The following is a 22,936-nucleotide window of genomic DNA, read 5'->3' on the forward strand; positions in this document are numbered from 1 at the left end:
AATGACGACGAGGAGGAGGAGCTCTTTCGCCGGCCCGGGATTCCTATGGCAGTGCTATTCAAAGGGAAGCGCTAGAAATGCATAAAAGTCGAGTTCATAAAACGCAGCAGGACCTCAGTTGACATTTATGCGAACCGCGTGCTCTGGCTTTAAGTTACAAAACGACCAAGAAGAACAAGAAGAGCAAGCAAGCAAGTAAAAAAAAAAAAAAAAAAAAAAAGAAATAATAATAACTGTAAGCCGCCTCAAAAGAAGTCCAACTATGAGCCGCGTTAAGCACTTGGAACGGACAGCTAAGCCCACATCATCGTCATCCTTGGCCGCGGCTAATCATAAATTCAAAAGCGGCAAAAGTGCAGCGCAGTTACAATTAACTTATTAGATGGGCTTTGGGGCCAAAACAAAAGCCGAGCGGCCAAAGGAAGCGACCGCGCAAATGAAGTGCGCGTGCAAATTGTGGAAATGAAAGCGAAACGGCAGGCGTCAAAATGACCAACGAGCAGGGAGCCTGTGTTAGCGGAACGCGGCGCAGCAGGAGCAGAGAATGTACCGGTCCTAGTTAATTTTGCACATGGGTCCTGCGTCTGCTCACTCTGACACGGCTTCCTCGCTCGGCTACTGCGCCACGTGGCGTAATTCATTTAACTGCGGCATCTTCAAAGTGCTCCTGCTCGCGCTAGTGTCTCCTGCTCGCTGCCAGCCAGAACTCTGGTGGAGCATCCTTGATTGCCAGCGACATTTGCTAATTAGGAAAATTGATTTGGAATTTATGATGCGCAAAATAGCCAGAGGATCGTGGTGGCTTGCCTCGCCCTCTAATTGAAAGTTAATGTTTTGCATAGTTCTTTCACTTAACGCACAGCTGTTTGCGCAATTCGGATCAAACGCGTTCCGTATTGTTGCATATTACATACACACACACACATATATATATATACACAGTTATTTCAACACTTCCTATTCTTCTCATTTTGCAGTTGTTGTGACATTTTGGCAACATAAAACGCAATGGCGCCAAAGATGACGCCATTCTTGCAGCTCGACAAAATGGCGACGAGGACGACGACGACGACGACGGAAATACGCTGGCTCTGCCGATTGCTGCTGCTGGGGGCTTGCATTGGCGCCGCCATAGCTCGAGGTAAATATAACCTGATTACTTCTCAACATATTCACAATTTCGCTTAGCACAACATATCAAGAAATATATTATATCGAAATGTTGTTTAAGCCATATCCGCAAATAAATCCTCAGAGTTCACTTACGGAATCAAAAATTTAGCTTGACTGAAACTCTAATCAAATTTCATTTGAAATATGTACAAAGGCAGATATTTTGCTATATCTACTCAAGTCTATATTAAACATATCAGGTCTATAGTCCTGATAAAATATATATCTGAAGTCGATCGACAAAACTTAGCTTGACTGTAACTCCAATCAAATTTTATTTAAAATACAAGCAAGAGCGATATTTTGCTATACTACTACTCAAGTACTGCCTATAGTCCTGATATGGTATATCTGAATCCATATCGAGATAGACATATTTTTTATTGGCAGGTCAAGGTGCAGGCAAAAACTAATTATCTGTCAAAATCATATTGCCAAACAAGTGCACAATGTCCTTTGTGGCCAGAGGATATAAACGCATGCGAAATATTATTAATTAAAATGTTAAAATTGTGCGATGAAAAAATCTGTTGTTGCCGTTGAATACAGTTTATAAAATGTTGCGATTGTTTTTGCCCCAATTATTATCATTTTTATACCATACGCACGCCCCACTGAAAAGAAATTTTCCAGATCCGTGGCTGATTTTTTGCTGCTATATGTACGTGCTCTGTCCGTATATTAATAATCTATATCATGTCATTTGTGGAATATTGATTTTGTCAATTTAATAAATGTGCATATTTCTATTTTTTAGTTTAAGCGCATTCCTCGACTAGTTTAAGCACTTAATAAATTTCAAATATGTGTCAACATCGCATCAATTAAAATTAAATTGAAATATGCAGCGCATTTAAGCAACAAAACTCAGCACACAACAAATAAAGAATAACGGGACAATAAACTGAACTGCCAATGAAATATGAGTGACAAAATCACACAGGGAATGCCAGCAGGGCTTACGCGGCCGATTCAATGGCGACAAACTAAATCCTTCGTCTCGACACTCAACGGCATCAACCACAGCCAAAGCCTCAATTCAAGCTGTGGCAACTAGTTGATATCCTATACAGAATAGATAGACCTCAATTAATGGCCTAAGGCAGATATCTTCTCTGTTGACAGCTATTAAAGCCTAGCTATATCTTTCTTCTTCCGGCAAACTGCCTAATAAGAATTTGCTGAATATTTTTTTCCACTATCATTTATATATTTAGTTCAATTGCAAAACCAATTACCCATTTTAGACACGCCCAATTGTATCGATTATCTATTTCGATTAGAGGGTATGATATACCAATAAAAACATTAAACAAAAAAAAATTGAAAAAAAAAAAAACACCTATCAGAATTCGCTCATACTAACCTACTGGCAACTACATATCAATCGATGCTCTTCTAGCATCAAAAAAGCAACAGTGAAGTGCTTTGTTATCGGGCGTAGCCGATGGCATGATACTCGTGTAAGCTACCTTCGTTATAGTAACTTGCCTAGCAAGCTCTTAAAAATTAAAGAAATATATAAATACATATTTAGATATAAAGGTATATATTAAATTTGTTAAGCAGCTCAACATTAGCTGAGGTAAGAAGTAAATGTCTAATCATATAACTTCGAGTCGAGTTTCGGTAAACCGAAAATCGCGATAAATCGAAAAAAAAAAATTCTATACCCTTGAAAAAAAAAAAAAAGTTCTTGATAATTCTCAATAATTTGAATTAATGTGCAAGTCGAAAAAAATATACCTTTGCCATTTCGAATTATCGGGACTCGACAGTATTTTGATTAAAGTTTGTTCTTTAGGATGATATGTTTAGATTTTAACAAAAATAATGTGTGTAATAATGCACTCTAACAGGCATTACTTGACTCACATTAATCATATAATTTATATACATAGAGTCCTTGCCGATTTGCCTTTGCAGAATTTATATATATTTCAAACTTAAAATCTATACGACTCTAACTTCAGACAACTAATTTAATCGCTTAATTTAATATATAGATCATCAAATTTATATATATACTCATTGCCGATTAGCAACGCCCTAATTTATATCCATTTAAATTTATGTCACATTAAATCTATAATCTAAATCTTCAAATAGGTCATAGAATATCAATCTGCACAAAACCAATATACTCACTTAATTTCTTGAACTGGCATACAAAATGAATTTGCGATGCAACGAATGCGGATCACGTGATTGCCATGGATATGCCATGGGATGGCCATCTCTGTGTTGCCGTTGCCGTTGCCGTTGCCTCTACCATTGCCAGTGCTGTTCCTGGCTGACGGTGGCCCGCAGCTCATGGCAATTTCATAGCCATATTGCGACAATTTTTATTAAAATTTAGAATTTTTCAATTTATTTAGCACTTCTCTCGGACGCCGTCTGTGACGGCGCTCGACTCGCTTCGACTCTCGATTTGCTGCTTGCTTTTTGATTTGTTGCAGCTGCGTGAAATTGGTCAGCAAAAAAGAAAAAACAAGAAAAACGAAAAAATGGCAATGGACCCCGTACGTGATTTGAATTTAGTTTGGCCCAGTCAGCAAAAAGTCAACATCTCGTTGTTTGTTAGCTAAGCGAAAAGCGATAGTCGGCTTAAATGCTGCCACACCCACCAGTGAGTGGGCTGGCCCATGGGAGCTCAAATTGAATTAGTCATTTCAATAATAATATAGCCAACTATCATTGCTCCTTTGCATGTTGTGTGGTATTCAGCTGGGCAAACGTCCGCGCCCTGGCAAACGAGCCAACGCGCAGACAGACAGTTCCCTGGGGCAAACACTGAAGCACAAGGAGCAACAGCAGGAGCAGCAGCAGCAGCAGCAGGAGCAGCAGGAGCAGCAACAGCTGCAGCAATACACTGTTTTGCCTCGTGCCACTGCGCGTCGCAATCAATGGAATGATATCTGCAGTGGCACATGAAACAAGTGGGTGAAAGGCAAATTAGAAATTGCAAAAATTGTCATCGGGCCTTTGCCTCTGTTGCCTCTGTTGCCTCTGTTGCTTCTGTTGCTGTTGCCTTTGCCACTTTCCACTTTCCTCTTGCTAACTGGCTCCGTAGTGATGGCTGTCAACACGCTGATAAGTGTTGCAGCTCTAGGCAGTTGCCGGTAAATCCTTGTCTGCAGACTTTCCCCCCAGGCAGCTCAGTTCGGCGCCAGCTAAATGCTAATTTTATTATGACAAATGCACAAAGTCAGCGCAAAAACTGTCTCGTTTCACATTTCGAGTCCATTTAATAATCCTTGAGTGCCACTTAGCCCAGCCCATGTGAGCTGTCATCAATCATTCACGATCACAGCTCGCCACAGCCACCGTCTTACACATCATTTTATTAGCATGTGGCTTGAGCGGTAATTTGTGCACCTCAGGCTGGAGTAAATTTAACAGGGAGCATTACTTATGCGGCTGACTGTGAGCGGCTAATTGAAAATGATCGCACACCAAAAGGCAAAGATAGGCAAGCAGCAGCTGCGCTTAACTTAACTAGACATTTAGTTGGCATTACAGCAACGCCCCGAGTCCTGCTAACAATCTTGTTGGCGCAACTGCGACGCCAATGCAACACAACAAGCAAATCGTTAAGCAAACCGACTGTAAATCGAGATTGCAGCCAGTTGCCGCTGCCCCTGCTCTGCCGGCTGCCTCTGCGGCTGCGCAGCTGTCAGCTCTAATCTAAATAAGCGATTTGTCTGCGCATAACTTTTGCCTTAACCGGATCGGCCAGCCTGGCCTAGAGCCTGAGAGTGTGAGAGTGTCAGGCAGCTGCCTGACTAAATAATAATTTGTATAATTTATTCCAGAGAACTCTGGCCAGCAGCTCAGGCATTCTGTATTCAGGTATGTGCAGCGCGATAGCTTCTTATGGCCAGCTCTCTGGTATTCCAGCTCTGCAGCTCTCCAGTTGCATTTCAACTGATACTCCTATAAATAATTAACACGTGCATAACTTCCACTTGAGGACGCGAGTCTGAATTGCAGTTTGAGCTTGTTTTTGTTTTGGTTTTTTCTCATTTTTATGGCAGCTGCTGAAGTTAGGTAAATTACATGGCCTTTGAGCAGACCTTAGTCCAGCTAGGCATATTCTATTCCATTCTATGCCGCTCCGCTGTCTGCCCTTCGCTTAAGAGCTTCCGTGGCCTTAGGGCAACCTTTTGTTTCAAAGCTTACAAAGGTGTTGCACACCTGAGGTGTGTCTGCACAATTATTAATTTACGATTAGAAACACAATGCTATTGACCTTAGCAAGCGAGTGGACTAACAATGCACAGGGCTGTGTATGCAAATATAATTTAATAATAGGCGCAGAGGCATTTTGAATATGGAATTAACAAGGCTTAAGCTGAGCCGATTATCTAAATAATAGAGACAACAGTGCTGCAGCAATAATAATAGTAAGAGCTAGTGGCTTAAATCAATTTTCAATTTCGACGAAATTCAATCACTGTTAAGTATTAACTTGGCCCAGTTGCCCTAGATGTTAATATGTTAACTGCTTTACGGCAATTGTTCCTCCAGGTGCGCCAGGCAAAGTTAATTCTAAAGGTGACGCCACATCGTTAACTGCCGGTGCTCTGTCACAATGCATATCAGCTACTCTGGCAGTTGCTCTAGCTGATATCAACCGTATCTCAGGCATACGGCGTAATACAATAGACGCAACCTGTGAGTTCCCAGGCCAGCCCCCTCGCACCTCCTTCAGCCCTCACACTACCCGCTCTTAAGATTGGTTTAGCATTCTATGAGCTGCCTGAGAGTGGATTGGAAAGTGACTGGGCGTGGCATGGGAGCTTTTGCAGTTACCCCACACTCACACACCTCTACATACACACATATATGTACTGCATTGTATAAAATTGTTGCTGTTGCTGTTGCTGCTGTAATTGTTATTATTCTTGTGGTATTGTTGCAGCTTAATTGAAAATATTGTAAGTACAACTTTGCGCTAGTCAGGGTGTGTCGGTATGTGTGCATGTGCTTCCTCTGTCTCTGTGTGCGAGTGTGTGTGTGTGTGAGTGTGTGTTTAGTAATCGCTTGCAGCGTTTCGTTGCGCCGCACTACAAATGAAATTAATTGAATCCCGTGGGCTGTACACAGACTTCCGCTGCTTCAACACACACACACACACTCATACACACACTGGCACTCACTCACACACAGCAACCCTCACTCACTCATTGTTAGGATTGTTACTTAATGGTGAGGTATACTCAAACATGCAAATATCTAACTTTTCACGCCCAATAACTGCCGGCTATTGACGCTTCACCGAGAAATGGGCAACTTTGCTAGAAACCAATGAAATATAACTGTAACATTGGGCATAACCAAGTACTTTGCAGCATCAAATCAATAACTAATGTGCATAAAAAAAAGTTGACACATTTTTGGTGCAGCAGAGTATGTAAATATGAGGAGATTGAAACTTTTTAATTAAAGCGCCTCACAGTCAGATGCTTGAGCTTGCAATCAAATTAAGACTTCAATAAAGTAACTTCAAACGGTTTGCATTTTTAGCAATAAATAAAATATTTAAATAACTATGTATACATATAATAGAATCGTTTGAATAAGCAAAAAATAATTTGAGTTTTGGCCTAGTGAATTTTCATTTTATTAAACATGTATTTATTTTATTGATATTTTAGTGCTTGACACAGATTTCGCTCGAGCGTAAACTGCGGAATTCATTAATCAAATATACTAAGTTGATATAAAAATAAATATGAAAATCCTTATTACATGATTTATTTTAATTATTCTAAAATATATTATTCAAAATATTTATTAAAATGCCTATTAATAATATTTATTTATATATCTATTTAAAATATGTGCTTAAAAATATATATATAGGCAATTTATTTGAATTTTTTTATATTTATTTATATTTATATTTATATTTATTTGAATAAATATATTATTTTCAAAAATTTGCCAAAATATTTATTATATTTATAGAAAATATTTTCCAAAGAATTTTGGTTTTAATCATTTAAATTGATTTTTAAAAGCGTTGGTTTCTGCTCAAACAACTGCTTGATTAGATAATATATATTATAGATATAAAGCATCAAATATTAATCAAAATACATGTTTAAGATATTTATTAAAACATTTATTTAATGCCTGTGTTAATGTTCGCCGCAAACAAAAACCGCTTGATTATCTATATAAAACATAAACTTTGATGTTTATGAATCAATTTGAGTCGAAAGCTAAAGAGCCTGATTATTATTGCATAAGGAGCAGCCATGTGGCTATGCATCATTAGCTTGGCTGGCAAATTGGGTTGCGAACGCAATTCATTAGATGGCCAAGAACAAGTTGTTTAATACAGTGAACACGCCCAAAGGCCCAGACACAAACTGACTGCTAACATGCCATAATCCCATGCCAAGAACATAAAGTAACCGGCCATAAGCAGGTCAGGCACAACTCCAATGATAATAATGCAGCCGAAAGAGGTCAACATAAAATAAAGTAACTAAGCGCTAGACAACGCATATATGTATGTATGTGTGTATGTATGTGGGAGCTCTGCTGGGGCTAAGAAGTCACGAACACAGGACAGTGGCTATAAGCGATTCCTGGACTTTCGCCTTCACCTTTGCCAGTTGGGCAATTGGTTGTTGTGGGTGTGGCTAAGGCGACGATACTCTCAACTTTGTCTGAAAGCCTTTTCGCTTCCGGCTTTCATTATAATTTTGAGCCAGGCAATGTCTCGGAGCGTGCTCGTGTCCTTTTATGACTCATTTGCTCTGTTGTAGTTGCTGTAGTTGTTGTAGTTGCTGTAACTGTATGTCTACAATATGCAATTAAATTAAATATTAAACTTAATTACACGAACGAACTAACGCGTCGTGCAGCACGCAGTCTTGGGATCGTTGAGTCATCGAGTCGTCGACTCGTCGACTCGTTCTCTCATCTCAACGGGCCTGTCCAATGTGACAACGCTCAATAATGCAACATGATTGTAAGAAGTAATGAAAGTCAATTGTAACGTAGACGACGTAGACCCGGCCGAGAAAGACAATGTCACTGGCTCTATTGCCAGTTATAGTAGGTCAGGTCGTTCGCACACAAAGATCTTTGGCATCCCAGGCCGAGCCCTCGCCTCTAACCGTAATGGGAGTGTTGCTTATATTTTGCGCAGCTGCCTCCTGCTGCTCGTTAATTGAATTTAATGTAGTTTAATTGAGACGAACGTGATTCTAACTAAAAGCGCTTTATGTTTAATTTACCAGCAGCCGGGCCAGCAGGCAGCCATGAAAGCAGGGCAGGCCATCAGGCAAGCAGGCATTCCGTGCCATCTCAACTACTTAGTTGACATGACAGGCACTGTAGCTCTTAAGTTGTTGAAACTCAAATTAATTGCTGCCAAGTCAAATATAATTTCCATTTAAATGTGCGACAAAACGTAGTTCGATATTAAATATCTTTTATGGCAGCTGTCAGCAATTTCTTACCGAGTTTATCTCGAAAAATGAATAATGCATGCCAATGAGGAAGTTGGCACAAGAAACCCAGGCAGACATTCAGGCAGGCAGGCAGGCAGGCGGGCAACGGTGTCACACGCTGCGTATGAGTAATGTTGTCGGATTCGATGCACTGGTCATTGCAATGTTTTCAAGGACATTTCCAATATTAAAATCTGTTCAAGCGCAGCGCAGCGCGAAATTCAAACGCAGCTGCCGCATCGCATACCAAAATCTATAATCGCAGCAGAGCAAGCGGAGGGCAGAGGGCCCACTGGGGTGCGGAGCGGCAAAGAGCAAACGGAATCTTCAACAAGGACAGCTGTTGGAATTAGCGTACTGTGTGCTCTTTCCATTCCAGGCTTTATGCGAAGCAACTGTCACAGCATCAGGCGCACTGTCATCTCGCCCAGAATGTCAGAAAAAAGTCAAGCTGCATAATAAATTGAATTTCTTCTGGCTGGTCATTTGGCGCATCTAATGCTGAGCCAAAGACACACTTCTGAGAGAACCAGAAAACATACAAAAACAAAAATGAGAGCCAGCTTAGGTAATCAAGTCAATAAAATATACGACTAGCAGATACTCTGTGGCAGTTGCCATACTCTCATACAGATTTCCTTGACTTAAAGATGGCAGCTTAAAATAATTTTTAAAATAATTTTTTTTTTAAGTTGAATAAATATTTCTATAGTAGATTTTATAGAAAATTTGAGAAAGCTAATCAGCTGTAATAAAAACAAATATTCTTTATACATAGATATTAATATTGAAAGACTTATAGATTTCGATCTAAAAATCTTTATGAATAGGATATTGAGAAATAATACGCCCCTACCTCTTCTTTACGTTCTCTCTTTCTCTCTCTTTATCTAGCTCTCTCCATCTCTTTATCTCTAGCTCTCTGTTTCCCCATATCTTTCTCTCTTTCACTCTTCACTCTTTGTCTCTGTCTGTCCCACTTGGTGTATCTACCATAAAACTGTTGACGCCATCCTGGCCGCACACGTACGTTGCTCAACATAAAGTTAGCGACAAAATGCCACCAGACGCAAATGAAATTATACCAAGCCCAGAAGCAGCAGCACTAGTGGTAGTCGTAGTCATAGTAGCAAATGCCATGGGAGCGACAAACTTGGACAGCAGCTCAAAATTCCAAATATCATATTTACAACATGCAACTACTTGTACAAAGCGAAAATAGCTTCCAGCTCGCCGGAATGCAGTGCACAAGGCAAAATGAAAACTGACATCTGAATTCTTTTATTTTGTCCACGTTGGCATTTACACAAAAAGAGAATAGGATGAGCTGCTTTATTATATTAGTCTGTAGTCGGCTTGCAAGCCAAGGTAATCAAATCGCGGCTCAGGCTTCTCACGAAACTCGCCTTGGATAATAACCAATTATATATACAACAGAATTTTTAAATAACTATTTTGCATATCCTTTATGAAGTAAAGCTGAGCAAAGTTATAGCTATAGAACGTTTTCCAAGTGAGTTGTAATATAAATAAGTTCTTATAGTTAATCTCTTCCTATAAAATTAATTAGTTAGTATGCAATATAGCATGGAAAAATATATAGGTGTTATATGTATTCTTGGAATTACCATAGGTTCACAAATCTCGCTGAAAGAACTAGTAACATAATTTATAATATATAGTTTAAGCTTTAATGAGCTCATGCCTTATACAATATTTTAAAAAATAGCTAAGCTTCACATATTAATTGTTTTTTATACGTACGCATATCTCTCTCTCTCTCTCTCTCTCTCTCTCTCTCTCTCTCTCTCTCTCTCTCTCTCTCTCTCTCTCTCCCTCTCTTTATGCACCTTTCTCTTTTGATTGCTTCTTATACTTAAATTGTCGAAACAGTATTCCCATTGCTTCCTCTCTCTTCAAAGCTTAAGCGAAAAATTCCAGCTATGTATCTCTTTTTTTTTAGTTAATAAGGCATCACAACGACCATGCTCAATAAATATTTAATTATGAAAAGAATGGAACAATTTTAATTACTATTTACCATTTTCCTAAAATGTGAAGCTGGAATTTTCGCACACCAAAGCTATGCATAACAACCCAAATAAACAAAACACAAAGGAGAAAGTCCCAAATAAATTTTCACGTTTAGTTTGACGAAGCATTCATATTAATATTTAGATTATACTATAGTGGTATAGAAAACTTTAAAATAATCCCGTAGAAGACATTGAGCGATATAAATATATATAGAGACAATTATGATGTGTTCTGTCTTGCACTAAATAAAACAATCATAGGGAAATATCTACCGATTGTGAGTATACTACACCTTAGTATAGCATATAAACACGTTGCATGGCAAATTGTATTACCCTCTGACAGAGTATCAAGTGGCTGCTCCTATAAGCCAACGGCGTATAGTTTAAGCTTTAATAACTACATTTACTATGCCATAATGTGCTTTAATGGTGCAAATTGAAATTTTAACGCAACACACCACGACACTAACACACACACAGATTTCGGCAGTGCCAGTGTTCTTCCCGGAACATGGCGTATCCAAAACTATTTGCGGACATGCTGTGCGGTCAGCCTGTGGCCTGGGACCCGTTACGCCTGTCGCCTGCTGGGCGCCGTATAAGTTTGCGGTCGCTCCTTTTATTTCATTTTGCATAAGTTCCAAAGTAAACATCATATATAATTAAAATCACAAAACGGTCAATTTAGACTCAGCGAAAGCCATGCGCGCCGAGTGCGAGCGAGAGTAATGGGAGCGACGCTTTTCGGGGTCCCTCTGCATATTATAATATTTCCATTAAAATTGGATATTATGTTTCCATGTAAAGTGGCTTATGGGATTTGTTGAATTACTTGAATTTTATGCATTTCTAAAAGCAGTCAACACGCTCTTCATATCAATTGCAATAGATTTATTTTGGGTTTTATTAAAACATATTATGCAAAGGCGATTCGAGGCAGAATCACTAAAGAGACTTGGATAGCTGGGTAAATAGACAACAGCAGCCGAGATACATTATTAATATAATGTAATAAGTAAAAAAAAAAACAAAAAACAAAAAAGTCAATAAAAATAATAATAAAATCATCCTATCATTCGCTCTGTTCTAGCCAAATAAATTCTGTCAATCAAGCCATGACTCAGGTTAGCAATTAAGAAACTTGACTTATAGGACATATTGGTTTACTTAAATATTTGCTTGCAATTATATAATACGATTTCTACTTGGAGTTAGGCAAATCATTTCTAATTTTGTACTGAGCCGTAGACGTTTTTTTTTTCTCCACCTCTCTCAAAGGGCCATTTCGTTGAGCTGGAGTAGTGAGCCACATACATTTGCCATAATTAAGTTTTATGGGCCTTGGATTTTGGCAATTTTGGCAGAGTAAATGGACCTGTATGGCTGAGGGCACGCCGTCAGGCCATAAAGCATTGGCTTTGGCTTACATGGCTCCAATGAAAATCGCATAGTGACTGATGCAAATTTATGCCAATCCCTGTTGGGTCTAATTTTTAGACGCGCGTTTACAATGTTTTTGCCAGATTTGCATGCCGCAACAACAATTTGGTTTATAAGGCATGTCGACAAAAAAAAAAAATTGAAAAAAAAACATTGTTGCGGCCAATGGAGCTGTGGGTACGTGAATAAAAAAAAACATGCACAATTCATTTTCGAAATGAATTTGTTCCGCTGTAAGGGCCATAAATGCATTTAAATTTATTGGAATGCACGACAGCAGCAGTATAAGAAGAAGCAGATTCCAAATACATAATAAAAAAAAAAAAATAAAAAAACAGCACACTCTCCCATTGAATGACAATAAATTATCAATTTTATTTTGACAACGCGAAAAATCCCGCTTTAAGAGACAGAGAGAGAGAGAGGGAGAGAATGTGAGATGGTGGAGCGCAAAATGTCAGATGAAATTGAGCAAAATATATTCAGGCGGGGCATTTGTGACAGGAAGTTTCAGTTGAATGGTTTGTTCCAGCGGCCGGTTCTGAATTGCCAGCACATATCCTATATATGTGCATGTACATATATAACGTATGTATCCTTTGACAAACATTTGACTGAAATGCACTCGGCCAGTGCCGTTGGGCGTGACAATATTAATTTATATGCTTAATCGCAATGGCCCCCAACTAAATCCAACTTACAAACGAGTATATCGCTTGACTTTTATTGCAGACATTCCATCTTCGTCAGCCCGTGGACGCAGTGGCCCCGATGATGTTGCCTTCTATTGCCCGGAGGAGGGCCTGTTTCCCGATGACTACGACTGCCGCATCTACTACCGCTGCGAGAAGCGTTCCGAGCATTACATCAAACCGTACATGTTCGCCTGCAAGGAGGGCACAGTCTTCTCGCGCACCCTCCAACTGTGTCTGCCTCCGATGCTGGCCGGACGCGGAGAGTGCGAGCCGTACATGAACGAAATCGATGTCGGCGATGAGACAGACAGCCAGCTGCCATTTGATGGGCTCGTCAATAACCAGAATGGACATAATGCGATGCTTAGTAGCGCCGTAACACCCGCCGCCGCCCTGGAGCTGCACACCTATGCTACTGCAAATCAGTTGCCCACAAATTATGGACTGACAGGCCTGAGTGGTGTTTCAGTCATATCCTTTTCGAGCTCATCATCTTTGCGCTCGGCCGCTGAGGAGGAGGGCGTGTCGTGCGAGGATGATGGATTTATGAGTGATCCCATTGACTGCACCGTGTTCTATCGCTGCATCTCCAATGGGCGCGGCTACAATAAAATTGGTTTTCGTTGCTCGGACGGAACTGCCTGGGATGAGTCTCTGCAGTCCTGCAACCATATAGTCAAAGTTCGTGCCAATGGCGGCTGCCGCAACCAGGCCGATCCTCTCAGCGATGAGCAAACCTCGACACAGTCGTCCCACTCGAGCTATCAGAATACCACCTCATCGTCATCTTCGTCCAGCAGTCAACAAAGTTCTTCGACAAGCTCCTCAATGTCTTCGTCGTCTAATAGCTCGAGCTCTTCCAACAGTTCCTCGAATCAATCGAGCTCAAACTCCAACCAGGAGTCATCCACGGCGAGCAGCAACCAACAATCGTCGAACAGCAATCAGTCTTCCAGCAGCACAGAAAGTTGGAGTAGTAGTACTCAACAAGCCAGCTCGGGTTCTTCGAATCAAAGCTCTGGAAGCAACCAATCTTCCAGTAATAACCAGAACTCTGGAAGCAACCAGTCTTCAAGCAGCAACCAGAACGCGAACAACAGTCAAAATTCCAGCAGCCAAGGCTCCAACAATAACGAAAATCAAAGCAATAACAGTAACCAGTCTGCCAGCAACACCCAGAGCAACCAGAGCTCATCGAACAATCAGTCGAGCAGCGGCTCCAGCAACCAATCCAATCAGACAAACCAGCCTGCATCAAGCGAATGCGAAGACGAGAACACCTACATACCTGATAAAATGGATTGCGCCAAGTTCTACAGATGTCGCAAGGATATTGATGGCAATTTGGAAGTGGTGCCATTTACATGTGGTCCAGGCACTGTTTGGAGTCAAGAGGAGAAAGTTTGCGTCCTACCTAGCGAAGATCAAAAGAAACAATGCAACATACAATCGGGCTCTTCCAGCAGCGGAAATGGTCAAGCTGGCAACAGCACTTCCAGCCAACAATCCAACGGAAACAATCAATCAAGCAGTTCCAGTTCCGGCTCAAACAATAGTAACAGCAACAATCAATCTAGCAACCAGCAAGGATCATCGTCAAACAGCAGTCAGCAAGGTTCGTCGAGCAGCAATCAAGGCTCATCGTCATCAAACTCCAGCAATCAGTCTTCCAATCAGAGCAGCAATCAAAGCTCTTCATCTTCTTCGAACTCTGGCAATCAATCGACCACATCCAACTCCTCTGTAGCTCAAAATTCCACAAGTTCATCGAACACGACAACAAGTAAACCCTCAAATCCTGACGGCCAGTGCGAGCACTCGGAAACATATTTGCCTGACAAAAAGGACTGTGCGCGCTTCTATCGCTGCGTCGATAATGGAAATGGTGGATTTGATAAGGTTGCTTTCGATTGTGCACCAGGTACTGTTTGGGATCCCGAATCAAAGGGCTGCAACCATCCAACTGATGTACAGAAAGAAGAATGCAAAGCTATGGCTAGTGGTACAGGAAGTGCATCAAATCAAGGCTCGTCTTCCAATCAGGGATCGTCGTCCAATCAGGGATCAGCCTCCAATCAAAGCTCTTCATCTAATCAAGGATCGTCGTCCAATCAGGGATCATCCTCTAATCAAAGCTCCTCATCAAATCAAGGCTCGTCTTCCAATCAAGGATCCTCCTCCAATCAAGGATCATCTTCTAATCAAGGCTCTTCATCTAATCAAGGATCGTCCTCTAATGAGGGCTCATCCTCTAATCAAGGATCATCTTCCAATCAAGGATCATCCTCCAATCAAGGATCATCTTCTAATCAGGGATCTTCATCAAATCAAAGCTCATCTTCCAATCAGGGATCTTCATCAAATCAAGGATCATCTTCCAATCAAGGATCATCATCCAATCAAGGATCATCTTCTAATCAGGGATCTTCATCAAATCAAAGCTCATCTTCCAATCAGGGATCTTCATCAAATCAAGGATCATCTTCCAATCAAGGATCATCATCCAATCAAGAATCATCTTCTAATCAAGGATCGTCATCAAATCAAGGTTCATCCTCTAATCAAGAATCATCTTCTTCTCAAAGTTCTTCCTCTAATCAAGAATCGTCCTCTAATCAAGGCTCTTCATCTAATCAGGGATCATCCTCTAATCAAGGGTCATCCTCTAATCAAAGCTCGTCTTCTAACCAAGGATCATCCTCTAATCAAGGGTCGTCTTCCAATCAAGGATCTTCATCAAATCAAGGGTCATCCTCCAATCAAGGATCGTCCTCTAATCAAGGATCATCCTCCAATCAAGGATCATCCTCAAATCAAGGGTCGTCATCTAACCAAGGATCGTCCTCTAATCAAGGATCTTCATCAAGTCAAGGGTCATCATCTAACCAAGGATCATCCTCGAATCAAGGTTCTTCCTCTAATCAAGGATCATCTTCCAACCAAGGATCATCCTCTAATCAAGGTTCGTCATCAAATCAAGGCTCTTCATCCAACCAAGAATCGTCTTCGAATCAAGGATCATCCAACCAGGAACCAACCACAACAACAACGCAGAAGCCATTCAAGCCAGCAGAGAAATGTGAGAGTGAGGAAACCTTCTTAGACGATAAAGAAAACTGTTCGAAATTCTATCGTTGCGTTGATAACGGAAAGGGTGGATTTATGAAAGTTTCATTTACTTGCCCACCAAATACCCTTTGGCACCCCGAGGCCAACAGCTGCAACCATCCATCGCAGATTGACATGCAGAGCCTTAAATGCAAGCGGGTCATCAACAGCAGCAATAACCAATCCTCTACATCATCGTCTTCAAGCAGCAGCTCCACAGAGCAAACGACATCTACAAGCTCTCAATCTGGCAACAATATCAGTTCTACAACATCAAGCTCCAGTAGCTCTAGCTCCACCCCGTCGCCGAAACCATCTGGTGATTGTAATGTTAATGGCCAATTTCTAGGCGATGATAAAGACTGTTCCAAGTTCTATCGCTGTGTGGACAATGATAGAGGTGGTTTCTATACGGTGGCCTTTTCGTGTCCGCCCGGAACTGTATGGGACGCCCAGATAGAAGCTTGTAATCATGCCTGGGCCGTCAAAGATAAAAACTGCGGCAGTAGCGCCACTACTCAACGGCCAATCGCAACATCTACCACACCTAATCAGGGCTCATCGCAATCCCCAAGCACAACACCATCTACTATAAAGCCGACAACACAGAACCCAACCCAAAAACCAACACAAAAGCCGATCACTACAACGGGAAAACCCTCAACCCAAAAACCAACTACCCCAAGGCCTGTTACACAAAAGCCAACAAACTCAACTCAAAATGTGAAATGTACAAGTGAAGGCTTCATTGGCGATCCAGACAACTGTGCGAAATTCTATCGTTGCATCAGCAATGGCAAGGGCGGCTTTAGCCAGGTGGCCTTCCATTGTGCGGCGGGCACAGTTTGGGACCAGGACCTACAAACCTGCAATCACGATCTGAATATGTGCAATCCAAAGCCCGAAGATGGCCCTGGTAGTGCTACAACTGAGTCCGATAAGGGTCCGTGTGACAATACCACGGAGGGTCCAACATCAACAGCAATCAATACTACCAATCGTCCAACTGAGCCAGCCACAGAATCAACAACGGATAGACAGACCACAACCAACCAACCGACAACCCACCAACCGACAACCAACCAACCAACAAGTACTCCAGCTGAGCCAACAACAACATATCAACCTCCAACGACACTATGGACTACAACAACAACTAGACCAACCTCAACTGAAAGTCAGCCCACAACATCGTGGACCACTTCCACGCAACCGCCAACAACAACGATGTTTCCCGAAACTACAACCCAGGTGCCTAATTTGCCACCTGGTACCGAGTGTAAAGGCGAAGGCTTCATGCCTGATCCTAACAATTGCCGAAAGTTTTACAGGTGTCTGAAAACAGGCGACTCCTACACAAAGCACGAATTTATGTGCGCCAAGAATACTGCTTGGAATGCAGATATCCAAACCTGTGATCATGCACAGAATGTTCCGAGCTGTGCGGGTCAAACTGAACCTCCAACAGATACAACAACAAATCCAACCGTCACAACAACCGAAATTACAGATCCTCCAACGAAACCTACAACAGAACCGCCAACGAAACCTACAACAGAACCGCCAACGAAGCCAACAACAGAACCACCAACAAAGCCAACAACAGAACCACCAACAGAAACACCAACAAAGCCAACAACGGAACCACCAACAAAGCCAACAACAGAACCGCCAACGAAACCAACAACAGAACCACCAACAAAGCCAACAACAGAACCACCAACAAAGCCAACAACGGAACCACCAACAAAGCCAACAACAGAACCACCAACAAAGCCAACAACAGAACCACCAACAAAGCCAACAACAGAACCGCCAACGAAACCAACAACGGAACCACCAACAAAGCCAACAACAGAAATAGTTACGAAACCAACAGACTCTCCAACGAAACCAACTGGACCACCAACAAAGCCCACAGATTACACGGAGAAGCCAACGGATACCCCAACAAAGCCCACCGACTATACAACCACAGAAATGTATCCAGAGACAACTGGATCAGTTCCAGGCTACCCTCCAACTACTACTCAGGCTCCGGCAATCAACTTCACGTGCCCTGCTGAAGGCTTCCACGCTGATCCAGAGGACTGCAGCATTTACTATCGCTGCACCAAGAACAAGAATACCTATCAAGTATATAAGTTCCGTTGTCCGAAGGGCACGGTCTGGGACACATCCCTGGACACATGTAACTACGCCGATCAGGTGTCTGGCAATTGCTCCTCAGGCAGCACGACTTCAACAACAAAACCGAGTGAAACGACACCATGGACAGATATGACAACCACCACTATGGTTCCAGAGACAACAAGTAAGCCAGAGACCACCACCAGCACAGACAGCACCACAGGTGGACCAGTTGACACAACAACTACAAGTAAGCCAGTGGATACCACTACAACTAGGCCAGTGGATACAACAAATAAGCCGGAGGATACAACTACAACTAAGCCAACGGATACAACTACAACTAAGCCAACGGATACAACTACTACAAGTAGACCAGTGGAGACAACCACCGAACAGCAAGAGAAACCAAAGCCTGAGGTACCCAATAATTCAAGTGCTCCCTGCCCAACAACCACCGAGGAGCAAAGTTTGTTTGTCTGCCCGTCCGGCTTCCGTCGACATTCCAAGCAATGCGGTGTATTCTACCAGTGCAATGAGAACTCGGAGTCGAATCTGAATATTGTACTGTTCCAATGTCCCAATGGCACCGTCTATCAGGAGGCATCATGTCGCTGTGGCAAACCAGAACCCAATGACACCTGTTTCATCAAGGGATCGTCTCGTACCCAGCTGTTTGATGAGGCAGCGGAACCACTAAACATGGCAAGTATCTGTTAGATATAGCAAATCGTACAGTCTTACTAACCCACAAATTTGTCTCCGTTTAGGTGCCGATTCATTCGACAGAGCCTCTTTGTCCGGAGGAGGGACACTTTGCACTGAACCAGGATGAATGCAGCCAAGTCTTCGTGAAGTGCGGCTACTCGCAGGAAACAGGCCGCATCGAGGGACAAATATATCGCTGCCCGCAAGGCTTCGCCTATTGGAATGTGAGCCGTCGCTGCGAGCCAGCTAGAAAGCTAAGCAGCTGCAATCCAGCCTCATACAACGTGGGCAACAGTGTGCCTCTGGAGTGGGTCAACATCGGCAACAGACGTCGCAATCTGCGCATCTAAAACATACACATACATTTTAATAAATCGATAGCATTAATTTAGAAATTGTAAAAGGCAATCGCAATTGTTTGCTCCGCACGCTCCCCGATCCGGGGCAGCTTGCGCAGCAAATGACGAGCCAAAAGACTAGCTTAGGTTTTAGTGCAATACCAATAAGTTTCACAAGGGTTAACAATATCATATTCTGGTGATGGTGCAATTTGAATTACATAAAATAATTTTTTTTTGATTTCCTGCATTGGCACAGCCTTCGACTATATGCACAACATCTTGTTGCTCTTCATGTAGTAATTGTATTTATATTAAATGTAACGTTCTGAACGCCATATTTAGCTTAGACTCTATGCTTAAAATTTATAATAAATTAAAACATATACAAAACGGTTTTACATAAGCTGAAGCTTAAGGTGACTACGGTGCTTGTTCTTTTCACTTCTCGCCTTTCAACTGAGATCCAGTCATTTCCTCTTCTTTGCGACGGGTGGTGCTGCCGGATTTTCGCCCTTGTAGAAGTCCTTTAGCAAGGCCATTGCCTCATCCGCTCGCACACCGCCCGTTATGTTGATCTGTTGGCCAACCACGGCGGCAACATCTATCACTGTCTTGCCACCGAATCGATCATTCTCGCAGCCATAGATGATCTCCTTGACGGCGAGTGTGTGCAATGCGGCAGAGCACATGATGCAGGGCTCCACAGTGACCACAACGCTAATCTCACTGAACACCTGGCGTGCTGGCAAACGCTTCTCACGGCAGTACGCCAAGGTGGCATCGATGCATATGAACTCCGCATGACGTGTTGCATTCCGATGTACATTCACTTCGTTCCCGCCACGTGCTATTACCTTGTCATTGTGCACAAACACACAACCAACGGGAACCTCGCCTGCGTCACGTGCTCGCCTCGCTTCCACAAGGGCCTCCTCCATAAACGCGGCCATTTGGCATGGAAATATTGCAATTTATTCGCAGACTAACACAAACAGAACTGACTACGACGCCACGACACAGGCAAGCAAAAAAATAACAAGCAAAAATCAGCTGTTCACAGCCACAATGTGATTGGCAACTCAACGGCAATAGTGTGGCAACACTGGCCGTGATTCAAATATTTTCATTTCTGTTAATACACTAGCCATTCAACCAACCCATAAACAGCTATCGTTTCGTACACAAGCACATTCATACTGTAAGTGCGAATGTGTGCATTCTCGTCGAGAAGAAGTATTCTTTGTGCACATCAACGATTTTATGTCCCTCCTAAAATAATGAAAATTTCAAATGATTGGTATACTCTTCTTTCAAAAGAGAAGAAATTGCAGCTCTTTGCGAGCAGTTTCAATTTTGGTGCGCTGCTGCCTGTGGCGGCACACATACATTAGAATTAGATATTATTTAAATTGTCCATATGTATGCAGCAGTATTCATTTGGTATTTATATTTAAGTAAATCGAAGCTAGAGTGCTTTAATCAGCAGAGAATGTTCTCATTGGAGATTTAGAGCTCGGCTGCAACGACTCCTACGAACGCAGCAGAGAGTCGTCCGATTGGCTACTTAAAGTTCGACAGCCACGATCTCTACTTGGCGCCGAACTCAACATTTGAGTGTGACTTAGTGACTGAGTGAAAGTCGCTCTATATAAAGGGCAGCAGCTGTAGCATTTCTTCAGTCGCCCAGGCCTGCTGAGGGTCAATAGTGCAATGCAGTAAAGTGACGTGAAGTGTGTGATAGTTCAAAGACTTAGGGGAAAACTTAGAGGAAATACAAGCCTACATATTGCTTTTGGCGTTTGTTTGGCTAGTCCAACAGAACTGGATGTGTGCACATATTGAATGATATTGATTTTGAGTTACATATATTTGTATGTATATATGTATATACATACTTATACTTTCAGGTGAACTTCCATTTCTTCGCTTAACACTCTATAGCCTTGTGGCTTATTACATATGTATTTGATTAGATCTTTTTCCTCCAGAAATGCTTTCGCCTCTTCTGCCCACTTTGTATTGTTGGGCACACGCATACTTGGGTGTTTCAAACGAATCACTGTTGCGTTTGATTTACAATAAGACGAACTCTTTTTAAGCTCTATCTCAACCCACGATCCAATAGCCACAACAAACTGTGGCCGCAACAATTCGAGCTGCTTCTCTAATGTCATCAAGCACTTGTCTCGTATCAACGTCTTGTATTCGCCCTTCAGGTGGTCAGGTGTTACATTCCCACCTTTTTCATCAAAAAACGCCAAAGGACATAAGTTGTGCACAAAGCATTGTTGAAAGAATACATCAAGGCTACCAGCCAATTCCTCAAATAGATTCCACAAACGTAATCCACTCTGCTCCTCAGTTCTGTAATTTAAGCCTGTAACAGGTCGTTTAGCATGTAACAAGGGCGGCTGTTGCACTTCACCAGAAAGTTGCATCTTATTACGGATAGTGCCAACGTTGCCGAAAGGTATCTACAAATAATATTATAAGCATATATTACATATTAACACATTCATAAAATAAATATTACTTACGCCTGTCTGGCACATCCCCTTTGGCCCAGGATTTATGCCAATAAACACAACATTTTTGGTTCCATTTAAATACTTTTTTAAATATGCGCAATGTAAGTCTGACGCATACTCGACGGGATTGTAAATACAAGAAATCTCCTTTGGTAACTCAAGCTGCGCTAGTTCTTCATTCAACTTGCATTCAAAGGCATAAAATTTTTGGTCGATTGTTGGCAGTGATTCAGTTTTCCTTAGATCAAGAGCCTTCGTTTGCCTATCGAGCTTGTGTTTCAACATGATGCGTAATTCCACACCCTTTTCATCAATAGCGATTCTTTGTGGACATCGAACACTTGTCGGATAAATACTTGTAATAAATAAACTTCAAAATGCATTTGCGCTGCAAACAATCCGTGTAATGCAAAATATAGCACTAACTTTTTGAAGAGTTGCCACCTGGTAGATCTTTAACAGCGCACTGCTACGAAATGAGCGGCAGAAATGCAAATTTCACGATTCAAAAAAACGATAAGTAATTTATTAAATATGTATATAAAAATTGAAACTAAGATTGATTATGCGTGAAGCTCTTCAGCTTGGCCTCATTGTCTTTCACAAATTTGGTTTTAAAATCCTTAATATTCTTTGAAATATTCATCTTTACAACAGTTCCAAAAATGTTCAAAAATTGCTCCACCTGAAAGTAAATGAATGCATTTCGATACCAAATATTGTTTGTTGCTTTCACCGTCTCTTTACTTACAGTTAAATCCTTTTCAGCGCAACCCATTTTAACAAACTCACATTGTGGAGCGTGCTTCAGATGCTCCTTCCAAGGATCGTCTTCTGCCTCCCAGCCATCTAGGGTTTTGGCGCACACGAAGCAAGTGGCGGTATCATTTTCACGCGTGGTGCCCGTCCAGTAAAACCCCGCTTCGGCCATCTACACAATAGTCGAAATAAATATTAACTGTATGCTACTAATAAATTCACAGCTCGCTTGCCTTGCCAATGCTGCATGTGGAATTTGATGAAAAGGGCCAATCTTTGAAACTCTCAACTCGATGCTTTTCTAGTAAGTTTAGCTCACGGAATGCTTCCAGCTTGGCATCGTCCAATATACTTGTTGCATCCATTATTTAGTTTGCTTCAATTACAATAAACAATTTTAAATTATTTTTGCGCACAACAAAACAAAATAGCAAACAATGCCAAGCGTAGCGCGTCGTAATTGCGCTCTGGCAACTCTGCAATTTTCTGTTAACATAACATAATTAAGCAGTTCCAAAATGAATCATTGACAACAGTACCAAA

The 22,936-nt window shown here is 41.7% G+C and overlaps 4 protein-coding genes across 4 annotated transcripts; 1 reads left to right on the forward strand and 3 right to left on the reverse strand.

Annotated features, from left to right (window-relative positions):
• The first annotated feature begins 201 nt into the window (after positions 1 to 201).
• Positions 202 to 19,500, forward strand: LOC116804076 (serine-rich adhesin for platelets). The gene is made up of 3 exons (XM_032729822.2): positions 202 to 1,141; positions 12,857 to 18,762; positions 18,828 to 19,500. The coding sequence occupies exons 1-3, from the start codon at positions 1,009 to 1,011 to the stop codon at positions 19,113 to 19,115; spliced, it is 6,327 nt and encodes a 2,108-aa protein (XP_032585713.2). The 5' UTR covers positions 202 to 1,008; the 3' UTR covers positions 19,116 to 19,500.
• LOC6573824 (tRNA-specific adenosine deaminase 2) lies at positions 19,389 to 20,150 on the reverse strand. Its single transcript, XM_001999847.4, has one exon. The coding sequence runs from the start codon at positions 20,054 to 20,056 to the stop codon at positions 19,574 to 19,576; it is 483 nt and encodes a 160-aa protein (XP_001999883.1). The 5' UTR covers positions 20,057 to 20,150; the 3' UTR covers positions 19,389 to 19,573.
• Positions 20,151 to 20,954: 804 nt separating this feature from the next.
• On the reverse strand, positions 20,955 to 22,055 carry LOC6573823 (single-strand selective monofunctional uracil DNA glycosylase). Its single transcript, XM_001999846.4, has 2 exons — positions 21,644 to 22,055; positions 20,955 to 21,580 (listed from the first exon to the last, which is right to left on the reverse strand). The coding sequence occupies exons 1-2, from the start codon at positions 21,917 to 21,919 to the stop codon at positions 21,002 to 21,004; spliced, it is 855 nt and encodes a 284-aa protein (XP_001999882.1). The 5' UTR covers positions 21,920 to 22,055; the 3' UTR covers positions 20,955 to 21,001.
• A 75-nt stretch (positions 22,056 to 22,130) lies between these two features.
• Positions 22,131 to 22,932, reverse strand: LOC6573822 (baculoviral IAP repeat-containing protein 5). The gene is made up of 3 exons (XM_001999845.4): positions 22,627 to 22,932; positions 22,386 to 22,565; positions 22,131 to 22,319 (listed from the first exon to the last, which is right to left on the reverse strand). Exons 1-3 carry the CDS (start codon positions 22,756 to 22,758, stop codon positions 22,188 to 22,190), a joined length of 444 nt encoding a protein of 147 aa, XP_001999881.1. The 5' UTR covers positions 22,759 to 22,932; the 3' UTR covers positions 22,131 to 22,187.
• Positions 22,933 to 22,936: the final 4 nt, after the last annotated feature.

The sequence above is a fragment of the Drosophila mojavensis genome, unplaced genomic scaffold, assembly GCF_018153725.1.
Source record: "Drosophila mojavensis isolate 15081-1352.22 unplaced genomic scaffold, ASM1815372v1 contig_16, whole genome shotgun sequence".
NCBI lineage: Eukaryota > Metazoa > Arthropoda > Insecta > Diptera > Drosophilidae > Drosophila > Drosophila mojavensis.

What these genes read in the sequence shown, in the direction of transcription:
- LOC116804076 (XM_032729822.2), top strand. Translation starts at nt 1,009, where the DNA reads ATGGCGCCAAAGATGACGCCATTCTTGCAGCTCGACAAAATGGCGACG. An exon ending in TGGCGCCGCCATAGCTCGAG is followed by an intron (nt 1,142 to 12,856) that starts GTAAATATAACC and finishes CTTTTATTGCAG; the next exon opens with ACATTCCATCTTCGTCAGCC. An exon ending in CAGCGGAACCACTAAACATG is followed by an intron (nt 18,763 to 18,827) that starts GCAAGTATCTGT and finishes GTCTCCGTTTAG; the next exon opens with GTGCCGATTCATTCGACAGA.
- LOC6573824 (XM_001999847.4), bottom strand. Translation starts at nt 20,056, where the DNA reads ATGGCCGCGTTTATGGAGGAGGCCCTTGTGGAAGCGAGGCGAGCACGT.
- LOC6573823 (XM_001999846.4), bottom strand. Translation starts at nt 21,919, where the DNA reads ATGTTGAAACACAAGCTCGATAGGCAAACGAAGGCTCTTGATCTAAGG. An exon ending in AGGGGATGTGCCAGACAGGC is followed by an intron (nt 21,581 to 21,643) that starts GTAAGTAATATT and finishes TATTATTTGTAG; the next exon opens with ATACCTTTCGGCAACGTTGG.
- LOC6573822 (XM_001999845.4), bottom strand. Translation starts at nt 22,758, where the DNA reads ATGGATGCAACAAGTATATTGGACGATGCCAAGCTGGAAGCATTCCGT. An exon ending in CCACATGCAGCATTGGCAAG is followed by an intron (nt 22,566 to 22,626) that starts GCAAGCGAGCTG and finishes ACTATTGTGTAG; the next exon opens with ATGGCCGAAGCGGGGTTTTA. An exon ending in GCGCTGAAAAGGATTTAACT is followed by an intron (nt 22,320 to 22,385) that starts GTAAGTAAAGAG and finishes ATTTACTTTCAG; the next exon opens with GTGGAGCAATTTTTGAACAT.